The sequence below is a fragment of the Amblyraja radiata genome, chromosome 2, assembly GCF_010909765.2.
Source record: "Amblyraja radiata isolate CabotCenter1 chromosome 2, sAmbRad1.1.pri, whole genome shotgun sequence".
Taxonomy (NCBI): Eukaryota; Metazoa; Chordata; class Chondrichthyes; order Rajiformes; family Rajidae; genus Amblyraja; species Amblyraja radiata.
This window is the reverse complement of record NC_045957.1, coordinates 10,719,930-10,732,894: the sequence shown is the minus strand read 5'-3', so window position 1 is coordinate 10,732,894 and position 12,965 is coordinate 10,719,930. Positions and strand designations below refer to the sequence as shown.

Sequence of the window (12,965 nt, the reverse complement as noted above, 5' to 3'; positions counted from 1 at the left end):
TGATCCAACGAACCAATGTTCCACTTCACTGATTTAAATCCAAAAGCTGCTGAGCAGCGGTGAAGAAGTGGTGGAAACTCAGAGTTCTTGCTTTGCGGATTAGATGACAAATTGTTTACCTGCCGTAAATGGATGGGGAGAAAATATTTGCAAAGAAACGCGCTTCAATAAACTAAAGTTCCAGCGCTGCCCTAGCCTATATATGGCACTCGCCCCTCATCACTGAAACAGAATATCTCATCTTTTGCTCCTTTGCCTGCCTGTGTGCATGCTGATTTTCACCAACGTGCACTCCCGATCGTGTCGGCGGTTTAAAACGACTCAATTGCAAATCTCTTCAGGGCATGAGAAACACTTCAAATGAAACTTACTTGACTGGGTGGTTGATATCCCTCCCAGCATTTCCTTCCCAAGTCAGCACATCAGTGAAGTTTAATCAGTTCTGGTGATGAAGAGAGGGCGAGCCACTGATTAAGCAGGTGATTCAAGTGCCCATCAGCACTTGAGGAGCCAGGTAAAGTCGTGCTGGAATCTGGCATAGGCTCAATCACACAGCCAAAGTGAGATTATGTCGAATGAGATTTAATTCCAGGTAATAAGTGGTCTCAGATGCCCCGACTTTTCCCAAATGGCTTTCGCGGATTCTCAACAAATATGATTGGTATCTTGTCGAGAATTCACGCATTTTTGCAGTTGTTCTCCCCCACCCCCACCCTGGTTGAATTATTTCAACTCAGTGGAAGGAGTGAAATGATAGACTGTCGATGCCAGTATTAAAACTACAGAGATCCATGTGTGGCTTAAGCTTGGAGAAATGCTCTAACTCAAAGTAACGATTTTCACATTAAGCTTAAAGAAAATCTACAAATAATGCATGGTGAACAAACTCCTGAGAAATGACAATTATAATCTATATGCCTGCTTGTCAAACTAGGATATGATCTGCATGTAATGTAACCTATGAGATCTCTAACTTGGAATCTGGGGAATTGTAATCAAGCATGTGGAATGGGGATACTAACCGTATTAATTTTTGACCTTTTACCTTTTGGCAGTAGCTGATGAGACTAATCATGATTCCCTGGCTGAACAGATAACCCCAGGTAAGGATTGTCAATAACAACCCAGTTGCTGCGGCGCTCTAGGTGATGTAGTGGGAACATGGTTACCCTGGCTACAGCAAATAGCCATTGAAATGCTCAAGTTGTGCGTTGTTTGTGTTTATCACCCTTGCTGCCTGCTATATGAGTTAATTCGCACATACTCATCCTTCACTCATTTCACATAAATCATAGCCAGAGGGGGGAGGGGAATAAGATTTCTTAAACTGCCAGTTGGTTCATTGATCTTGGAAGTTCAGGTAATTTAGATTTTTGTAGTTTTGTACGGTGATCAGTTCCATCAAACAAAAATGCTCTTCCATTTTATAAGTAATTTTACGGTTGACACCAAAATCAGTGGTGTGGTTTATATTGAAGAAAGTGTCCAAGGTGATGATAACAGGATCTCTTTAAACTGGGGGGAGTGCTCAAGGGAATGACTGATGATTGAATTGGCGGAGTAGACTTGATGGGCCGAATGGCCCAATTCTGCTCCTGTCACTTATAATAATAATAATAATGGATGGGATTTATATAGCGCCTTTCTAATACTCAAGGCGCTTTACATGAGTGAAATTGAACCAGGCCAGGATATACACACTGAATGGGCGGGCCTTGGAGAGTGTTATTGAACAGCAAGACCTTGGGGTAAAAGTGGATAGTTTCCTGAAAGTGGTGATAGAGTAAGAACGATGAAGAAGGTGTGTGATTTACACATGGATTTTTATCGGCAGTACAGAAGTTGGGACTATGTTAGAGATGTACAAAATGTTACTGTGACTGCACTCGGAGTACTGTATTCTCTTCTAGTTGCCATGTTAGAAGAAGGATGTGATTAAAGAGCATTCTTTCAGGAAGGAGATGAGGAGAAATGTCTTTAGTCAGAGGGTGGTGTATCTGTGGAATTCTTTGGAGCCCAAGTCAGTGGATATTTTTAAGGCAGAGATAGATAGATTGTTGATTAGTACATGTGTCAGAGGTTATGGGGAGAAGGCAGGAGAATGGGGTTAGGAGGGAGAGATAGATCAGCAATGATTGAATGGCGGAGTAGACCTCATGAGCCGAATGGCCTAATTCTATTCCTGTCACCTATGACCTTATGATTAAACTAGACAGAGTGCAGAAAAGATTCACAGGAACGTTGCCTGCACTGAGAGCCATGAGTTATTAGTAGTAGATACTTCTTCGACTGTCTTCCCTGAAACAAAGGAAGCTATATGGTGACTTTGCAGCATAACGAGCCCCAATCTACTCCAAGAGTAGGGGAGTCTAAAACTAGAGTGCATAGGTATAAGCCGAGAGAGGAAAGATTTAAAGGGATCTGAAGTGTGTTTTTTTTACATAGAGGTGGTGGGTACATGGAGCGAGATGCCAGAGATATAATTACAATATTTAAGATTTTCAGACAGGATCAGAGTTAGAAAAGTGTTAGAGGCAAATGGGATTAGCGTAAATAGGCATCTTGATCAGCCTGAATGAGTTCGGCTGTCAGGCTGTTTCAATTATGTATAACTCAATGATAATAACATGTATAGGTAACATTATAATGACCACTGTGAGACTATTATCAAAGTTACTACTTTATTCATGCATTTCATGGGCTGTAACACTGGCAGAAGACTTGTTTAAGGCTGTAACCGTAATTTCTACCCAAGCAATGCTTCTTAGAGTTAAACAGTATGGACATATGTCCTTTGACCTATTTTCTCGATGCTAACCAAGTTGTCTATCTGAGATTCAATTTTCCCTTTGTTTGGCACATAACCCTCACAACCTTTTCTATCCTTGCACATGGCCAAATGCCCTTTAACCATTATAATTGTATTTGTCATTGCAGCTTCATCTGGCAGCTCATTCTGTATCCAGTGTGTGCGGGGGTCCCTTTTCAAACTTCTTCCTATCATCTTAAATCAATACCCTCTAGTTTTGGATTCCTCTACCCTGGGGAAGAAGACTCTGACTCTGACCATGTATCTTATGTATGCCTCTCATGATTTTATAAACCCCTGTAAAGTTGGCCCTCAACCTCCTACACTCCAGGGGGCTAAATTCCTGGATGGAACCTTAAATATCTCTAATAAACACCCTGACACTATCCTACACACTAGGGACAATTTACAATATTTAATGAAGCCAATTAACCTGCAAACCTGTACGTCTTTGGAATGTGGGAGGAAACCGGAGCACCCGGAGAAAACCCACATGGTCACTGGGAGAACGTACAAACTCTGTACAGACAGCACCCGTAGTCAGGATCGAACACGGGTCCACCATATTGCCCACTTGTTCCAATATCTTGGGCTCCTCAGAGGCACCAGCTTCTTATGCGGCAACATATCAAATGCCTTTTGGAAGTCAATGTACACTACATTTACAGGTGCCCGTCTACAAACCCTTCCTGTCATATAGTTATAGGGTGATTCAGTGTGGAAACAGGCCCTTCGGCCCAACTTGCCCACACCGACCAACATGTCCCATCTACATTAATCCTACCTGCCTGCATTTGGCCCATATCCCTCCAAACCTATCCTATCCATGTTCCTGTCTAACTGCTTCTTAAATGTTGGGATAGTCCCAGACTCAACTACCTCCTCTGGCAGCTTGTTTCATACACCCACCACCCTTTGTGTGAAAACATTACCCCTCAGATTCCTATTAAATCTTTCCCCCTTCACCTTAAACCTATGTCCTCTGGTCCTCGATTCACTGGGCAAGAGACTCGGTGCATCTACCCAATCTATTCCTCGCATGATTTTGTACACCTCTATAAGGTCACCCCTCATCATCTTGCACTCCAAGGAATAGAATCCCAGCCTGCTCAACCTCTCACTATAGCCACCTGGCCCTTCTTGCCTATGATCCCAGGCCACACGCAAACTGGAGAATTTGAGCAAATGTATCATTTCATAAAACCACGCTGATTAGATTTGATGACATGATTGGTTATGTGCCTCACTGCCTCATTCCTTAACAATGCTCTGATATCTTTCTTAATTATTCTGATCACCTTCCAACCATGTCTCTGTAATAGCTATTAGATCATATGCGTTTCTCCTGTCAGCTAGCTATGTGCATTCATATAAAGACCATTAAGCTGTGATTTTTTTTTAGCAGTTTTTTACTAACTGGATTTGCTCTACTGCTGAATATTTTTATTTATATTTTCTGCCCCTTGAATTTTATGTAAGAGTCCCTATTGAAGGGGCAGGAGAATAAAATAATGCAAACATACACTAATAGCATGAATTGGCAGAAGTAACTTTTAGACGATGGACAGTCGGTGCAGGAGTAGGCCATTCGGTCCTTCAAGCCAGAACTGCCATTCAATGTGATCATGGCCGATCATCCCCAATCAGTACCCCGTTCCTGCCTTCTCCCCATATCCCCTGACTCCGCTATCTTCAAGAGCCCTGTCTAGCTCTCTCTTGAAAGTATCCAGATAACCGGACTCCACTGCCCTCTGAGACAGAGAATTCCACAGACTCACAACTCTCTGTGTGAAAAAGTGTTTCCTCGTCTCCGTTCTAAATGGCTTACCCCTTATTCTTAAACTGTGGTCCCTGGTTCTGGACTCCCCCAACATTGGGAACATGTTTCCTGCCCCTAGCGTGTCCAAATCCCTATTAATCAGATATGTTTCAATAGGATACCCTCTCATCCTTCTAAACTCCTGAGTATACAAGCCCAGCCGCTCCATATTCTCAACAAATGACAGTCCCACCATCCCGGGAATTAACCTTGTAAACCTTCACTGCACTCCCTCAATAGCAAGAATGTCCTTCCTCAAATTAGGGGACCAAAACTGCACACAATACTCCAGGTGTGGTCTAACTAGGGCCCTCTACATCTGCAGAAGGACCTCTTTGCTCCTATACTCAACTCCTCTTGCTATGAAGGCAAACATGCCATTCGCTTTCTTCATTGCCTGCTGTACCTGCATGCTTACTTTCATTGACTGATGAACAAGGACCCCCAGATCCCGTTGTACTTCCCCTTTTCCCAACTTGGCAGCATTTAGATAATAATCTGCCTCACATTTATCCACATTAAACTGCATCTGCCATGCATCTGCCGACTCACCCAACCTGTCCAAGTCACCGTGCATTCTCATAGCATCCTCCTCACAGTTCACACTGCCACCCAGCTTTGTGTCATCTGCAAATTTGCTAATGTTACTTTGAATCCCTTCATCTAAATAATTTATGTATATTGTAATTAGCTGCGGTCCCAGCATCGAGCCTTGCGATACCCCACTAGTCACTGCCTGCCATTCTGAAAGGGACCCGTTAATCCCTACTCTTTGTTTCTTGTCTGCCAACCAATTTTCTATCCATGTCAGCACTCTACCCCCAATACCATGTGCCCTAATTTTGCCCACTAATCTCCTATGTGGGACCTTATCAAATGTTGTGGTGCAATTAGACCAGCATTGACTGTTTTACTGAACTCTTTGTGTTCTGAGGTTCTCTTGTAATTGGCTACAGACAAGTCCAGGCACATGTGAGGCAATAACATGTGGGAATCTTCTATTTTTTAATGTCCTGAATTGTATTGTTGAGATCTCTTTCAGTATTCTCACTTTGGAATGTCCGTATGTATGTTCCAACCATTTTGCCCACAAACTCTAGTCAGAATCTTAGTTTTAAGGTTGCACTCCATTTCTCCCTTATATGTGGCAAAATAGAGTATTGAAGGCTACTGTGCTTTCAATCCATCTGCCTAATGCCTAATCTGCCTAATGCCTAATCTCTGGAGATAAGGAATGGGTGACGTTTCGGGTCGAGACACTTCTTCAGACCCAAAACATCCCCCATTCTTTCTCTCCAGAGATTCTGGCTGACCCGCTCAGTTGCTCCAGCTTTTTGTGTCTATCTTCAGTTTAAACCAGCATCTGCAGTTCCTTCCTACACATGAAGTTTAATCTTTCTCTCTTATTTTTCTGTGATTTCCTACACTTTGGTGTCAGCGATCATATGTTTTTATATCTAAATGTGATCGTAGAGTTAAGGGGCTGTCCTACTTGGGCGACCTAATACGCGAGTTCTGGCGAGTTTTCCCTCGACTCATACTCGCAGCATGGTCGACACAAGGTCGTAAGAGGTCTTCGTAACTCTCCTTCATGCTCGAGAGTAGTCCCCGCGTACTCGAGGCCTCAGCTAGGTCGCGGCGTATATTTTTCAACATGTTGAAAAATGCCCGCGAGTAAAAAAAAGGTTGCCATGGAAAAAATCGATACTTTTTTTACTGGTAAGTTTAGTCGTAGTAGGTCGGCATGTTAGTCGTAGGTAATCGAGGGTAGTCGAAGATAATCAAAGGTAGTCATAGATAGTCTTCATCATAGTCGAAGGAGGTCTTCAACATAGTCGAAGGAGGTTTTCACCATGACATTTTTGCAAACTCTCCTAATCTCTTCTAAACTCACCAATTAGGTCGCCCAAGTGGGACAGCCCCTTTAGCGTAGTACAGCATGGAAACAGGTGCTTTAGTCCAACTCATTCATGCCAATCAAACTAAACCCCATTGTCCCCATGGACCATATCTAAACCTCTCCTATTCTGTACATCTCCAAATGTCTTTTAAGCATTGTTATTGTACCTGCCTCAAATACTTCATCTGACACTCGTTCCATCTAACCATCACGCTCTGTGTGAAAAACTTGCCCCACAGGCTCCTATTAGATGTTTATCGTCTCACCTTAAATCTCAGATCTCTGGTTTCCTGATTTCCTTATCCTGGGAAAAGGTCTCTGCACATTCACCATATCTATACCCGTTGTGATTTTATACACCTCTATAAGGTCAACCTTCAGCTTTATTGCACTCCAAGGTCTAACCTGACCAACCTCTCCCGATAGCTCAGGCCCTCGAGTTCTGGGAACATCCTCGTCTATCTTCTCAGCACATTTTCCAGCTTCATGGCATCTTTCCCGTAGCAGAACACATATCTGGTAACTGAAACATGCACTGAAAGAGGTCCCAGCACAGGTGATATTTGGCCAGTGGTAGAGGTTGCTTATCACCTCTACATTTATTGCCAACACTTTCTAGTTTGGATTTCACGTAGCTGTATCTTTGCTTCTTACATATTTAGTTTGGATGATGAGAAATTATACCACATTGCCAGCATTAATAAAACTCTTGTGTAGGAAAGAACTGCAGATGCTGGTTTAAATCAAAGGTAGACATAAAATGCTGGAGTAACTCAGCGAGTCAGAGGTTTCGGGTCTGAAGAAGGGTCTCGACCGGAAACGTCACCCATTCCATATCTCCAGAGATACTGTCTGACCCCGCTGAGTTACTCCAGCATTATGTGCCTGTCTAAGATTACACATTAGGCAGATAGGCTGCAGATGGATTGAAAGCAGAAGGGTCTCGACCCAAAACGTCACCCATTCCTTCTCTCCAGAGATGCTGCCTGTCCCGCTGAGTTACTCCAGCATTTTGTGTCTATAATAACATTCTTGTTGTACACCTTTTGGAACGTTTATTATTTCTCATTGAGAGACAAGGTGGAATGAGTTTGCAGTGGTAGAGATCTTGTTTCTTGCAGTGCAGAGACTGGAGAGAAAACAAAGTAATCCATACACACCCTTCAACATAGCACCAGTTGAGGAGATGTTTCAGAAGATAGACACAAAATGGTGGAGTAGCTCAGCGGGACAGTAACTCAGAAGAGACATTTCATATCTGCATCCACATTTAAAAAATGCTTGATCTTCCTTTGTTGAATTCTCGTTTTTTTTCTCTCACTTCCCAGGATTGCTGCTTTTGTTTAGGCAATGTTATGTACCATTTTCTTATTTGTAAATGTTTTTAGCTTCTGTTGTTGGCCACAGCTGGATTTCTTTTCCTGTCAGTGTGTTTCTGTCATGCAAACTGTGTATTAATTCTTTAAATGTTAGCCATCGCGAGATTGCTGTCGTACTTTTTTATACCATTTCCCAGTCTGCCGTGGCCAACTCATATCTCTGGCTAGCTTCTTCAAAGATTTTGGACTCGCATTAGGAAGATAAACAGGAAACACCTACGTTTATTTATGAACATAAAAGGAACTAGGATAAGAAAAGAAAGAGCATATCCTATTGGAGATTAAGTTGAAATCAAGTGTTGAGGCAGAATATCTATGTACAGCTCCAAATGAATTGTTGGTATTCAACATAGAGACATACAGGCACAGGAACAGGTCCTTCGGCCCATCGTGTCCATGCCCATCTACGCTAATCTCAATTGCAATGTGTCTCTCTCAGTCTTGCCTATTCCAAAAGCTTCTTAATAATTGCATCTGATTCCAGAACCATCTCTGGCAGCATGTTCCAGCTTATCAACCCGAGGGGCATTATGCTAACATTGGCATGTAAAGTATTGCAAATGAAATAAAAACACAGAGACAATATCAAGTCAAGTCAAGTCAAGTTTATTTGTCGCATACACATACAAGATGTGCAGTGAAATGAAATATGTGATGGTTTGGGCATCATTGAAAGGGAATGCTGTTCTTAGATTTGAACAAGTTTTTTTTTGGATAAGTTGCTGCATTTAACGTTGTGCAGTAGGTAATAGTTTCGAGATACAAGGAACATCAGATAACGGCTGGATAACCGGAATCTCAGCGGGTCCGGCAGCATTTCTGGAGGACATGGATAGGCGACGTTTCGGGTAGAGATCCTCCTTCAGAATGTTGCAGGCTAGATAGAACGAGGGCTATCAAGACTATCAAACGAGCTCTTTCTGGCTGGCAGAATGTCATGCGTGATATGGCACAGTGATCAGTGCTGGAGCCTCCAATTTTCACAATTTATAGAAATGATTTGGATGAATAGCAAATATTGTTGCTAAATATGCTAAAGTAAGTAGACAATTAAATTAGTGGGGAGAGGACTTAAGGGTTAAATGAGTGAGTCAAGGTATAGAGTCATAGTGATACAGTGTGGAAACAGGCTTTTTGGCCCAAATTGCCCACACTGGCTATCATGTCACGCTACATTAGTCCCACCTGCCCACGTTTGGTCCATATCCCTCCAAACCTGTCCTATCCATGTACCTGTCTAACTGTTTCTTAAATGTCAGGATAGTCCCAGCTCAACTACCTCCTCTGGCATCTTGTTCCATACACCCACCACCCTTTGTGTGAAAAAGTTACCCCTCAGATTCCTGTTAAATCTTTTCCCCTTCACCATGAATCGATGTCCTCGATTCACCTACTCTGGTGCTATGGAAAACAGTATGAAATGTTATAATCCAGAGCTGAATTACTTTGAAGATAGACACAAAATGCTGGAGTAACTCAGCTGGAAAGGCAGCATCTCTGGAGAGAAGGAATGAGTGACGTTTCGGGTCGAGACGCTTCTTCAGTGTATTACTTTGTTTAGTTCTGGTCATTGCATTAAGCAAAGGAGATGATACAGGAAATTTACAAGCATGTAGCCAGATTTTGAGAATTATAGTGGCTTTTTGTCTTTAGAATATTGTCGCCCAAATAGAGATTTTATGGAGATATGCAAAATAATGATAAATTTGGGCAGAGGGAGCTTGAAGGAGCTAATTCTCTGGACAGAGATTGCTAATGAGAAAGCTAAGGCTTTATGGGCCTGTCCCAATTAGGCGATATTTTAGGCGAGTGCCAGCGAATACGACATTCACTGAAATCAGCATAGGCGACAACCTACGACACCTGTCGACAATCGACGACATCCTGGCAACACCCTACAACATCCTGGCGACTGCCTACATTAACCTGGCGACAACCTACGACAGCACCTACGTCAAGCTACACTCATTTGGCTTCAAACCCAAGGTCGCCACTGTCGCCGAAAAACTTTCAACAAGCTGAAATTTTTTTTGGCGACCAGAAAGACATTACGACTCTTTGGGCGACTGAGGAGACTACTCACGACCATAAAGGCGACAGACCACCGGTGGCCATGTGGCGACCGCATAGTCTCCTGTTGTCACCTAAAAAGTCGCTTAAGTGGGACAGGGCCATTAGTTAACTGATGGAAGAATTAGATGGGAGTCACTGGAAAAAATACCACAAAAAGAAATAGGAGGATGAGAAATCACTACCCAAAAAAGTGGAGGTGGAAACACTCAAAACACACTTAAAGGACTAACAATTGAATTTTTGAAAAGATAATGGGAAGATTGATGAATGTTTAAGGAGCTATACCCTACAAAGCTACCGATTGAAAGCTGGGAAAAGGAGCACTTGAATTGAACACAATGGGCCAATTGGTCTCTGCGTCATAAATGTCAGGATTTATCATATTATAGCTCATAGCTGCCTTTTGAACATCTTGCCACCGCTAACCTGCTTGGCAGATTTATCCAGGCCATAATTGCCTTTTCTGAATAAGAAAATACTTAACCGATAACTACTTGAAATGTATTTTTCACTAATATTCAGTTCCCTTGGTTATTTTTTTTCTTGGTTTGAAGTAATAATCTTGTTTTATGCGAAATCCCCAGCCTTAGTGTTTTATGGGTGATGAGATTCTGCTATTAATTGTTTTCTTCCTTGCCTGTACTGCTTGTGATTTTACAATGTCTCCCCCATACTCCTCTGCTATCTCTAACATGAGATAGTCATAGAGTGGTACACTGTGGATTCAGGCCCTTCAGCCCAACTTGCCCACACCGGCTAACATTTCCCAGCTATACTAGTCCCACCTGCCTGCATTTCACCCATATCCATCCAAACCTGTCCCATCCATGTACCTGTCTAACTGTTTCTTAAATGTAGGAATAGTCCCAGCTGGCAGCTTGTCCGTACACCCACCACCCTTTGTGTGGAAAAGGTTACCCCTCAGATTCCTATTAAATCTTTTTCCCTTCACCTTAAACCTATGTCCTCTGGTCCTCGATTCCCCTACTCTGGGCAAGAGATTCTGTGCATCTACCCGATCTATTCCTCTCATGATATTATACACCTCTATAAGATTACCGCTCATTCTCCTGAGCTCCAAGGAATAGAGACCCAGCCTACTCAACCTCTCCCTATAGCTCAGACCCTCTAATCCTGGCAACATCCTTGTAAATCTTCTCTGAACCCTTTCAAGCTTAACTATATTTTCCCGGTAACATGGTGCTCAGAACTGAACACAATAGGGACATTTTCTGCTGTAGATTGTCAAGAGTATTTGATAACAAACTGAAACTCTAAGTTTTAAGAAAATAGAGGCATCTGAGCAATGTCTTTGCGATGACATATACGCGCTGGGCCCAGTACAGGTCATTCAAGATGTTACCGCCATGAAATTGAAGCTGATAACTGTCTCCACTGCCAACCCACTAATGAAAACTGGCATGTGGTGTCCCAACTTCCCCATTCTGAGTGAAAGATATAGTCATAGTGATCCAGTGTGGAAACAGGCCCTTCGGCCCAATTTGCCCACACTGGCCAACATGTCCCAGCTACACTAGTCCCACCTGCCTGCGTTTGGTCCACATCCCTCCAAACCAGTCCTATCCATGCACCTGTCTAACTATTTCTTAAACGTTGGGATAGTCCCTGTTCAACTACCTCCTCTGGCAGCTTGTTCCATACACTCACCACCCCTTGTGTGAAAAGGTTACCGCTCAGATTCCTATTAAATCTTTTTCCCTTCACCTTAAACCTATGTCCTCTGGTCCTCGATTCGCCTACTCTGGGCACGAGACTCTGTGCATCTGCCCGATCTATTCCTCTCATGATTTTGTACACTTCTCTAAGATCACCTCTCATCCTCCTGCGTTCCAAGGTATAGAGTCCCAGCCTACTCAACCTCTTCCTATGGCTCAGACCCTCAGTTCCTGGCAACATCCTCGTAAACCTATAGCTCTGACCCTCTAGTCCTGGCAACATCCGCATGATGGTTTAGACTTGAACCCCATGCATGGTTAAATAAAAAGGCTATTGAGGTATATTGAGCTATATGAAATATTAAAGCGGCATAAGATAACCCTGGAGTGATGTTTCAAAGCAAGGCAGAAAAGTAGGACAACAGGATTTGAATATAAATTAGTGAAAAGTAAAATTTTAACAGATAGTTGGAAGATTTCCTTTCAAAGAGTGATTCATGTTTGGTCTAATCTGTCAGGGATGTTAACAAATTGTCGTCTTTCCATAAGAGACTGCTATTCAAGTTATAAACCTCGACTTTCCGTTGAACTTTTTATATTTTTCACTCGGTTATCTGCATTCATTATGCTACGCTGCCACTACTTGCTAAGCCTCTTTTCTAAGCCTGCCCTTTCATTTTCATGTCTCTGTTTAGAGCAGATTGTTTTTCATCTTGTGCTCTATTTTATATTTAAATTCAGTTGCCATGTGTCTCATCTAAATCCTTCTCCAAATCTTTTAAGTCACGTCTCTCCCGGTTCCTCTCTTCATATTCGCGTTTTTCAACAGAATTCCCATAATTGTTCTTGTTTTTTTTGATTTCCTGGTCATCAGTGTGCATTGGAAACAATGAAGATGCAACTGTTTACTCTGATGGGACTCAACTCAATAACTCCCCCTCCTACCAGCCTCCCACCCGACAGATCATTACATGTCTCTTGAAGAAGGGTCTCGACCCGAAACGTCACCCATTCCTTCGCTCCAGAGATGCTGCCTGTCCCGCTGAGTTGCTCCAGCATTTTGTGTCTATCTTGAATACCTTCTTCTGCTTTCATTGTGTAAGTCTGCCGCTCACACTATTTCACTGTAAATGGACAGCCTGCATTGAAAGTACAAGGGTTGAAGTACAAGGTTCTCCAAATCTGAAATTACCAATCTTTTTTCCCTTCCACGTTATTAACTTTGGTTTGATTGAACAATTGAAAAATGCGCTAAAACAATTTGTAAAATCCAGACTGAAACCAGTTTTGAAACTTCCATTTGTTTCTT

At 42.6% G+C, this 12,965-nt stretch overlaps 1 protein-coding gene across 4 annotated transcripts in view; it reads left to right on the top strand.

The window, feature by feature from the left end:
• Window positions 1-12,965, top strand: part of pard3 (par-3 family cell polarity regulator) — a 983,322-nt gene that overhangs the window by 680,486 nt on the left and 289,871 nt on the right. For 2 of the 4 annotated variants that reach the window (XM_033042037.1, XM_033042013.1), the window contains exon 18: window positions 1,056-1,103. The exons of 1 other annotated variant lie outside the window; for it this stretch is intronic. In XM_033042037.1, coding sequence (XP_032897928.1) covers window positions 1,056-1,103 — 48 coding nt within the window. The remainder of the gene's footprint in view (window positions 1-1,055; window positions 1,104-12,965) is intronic. One more of the 4 variants, XM_033042021.1, reaches the window with a different exon arrangement.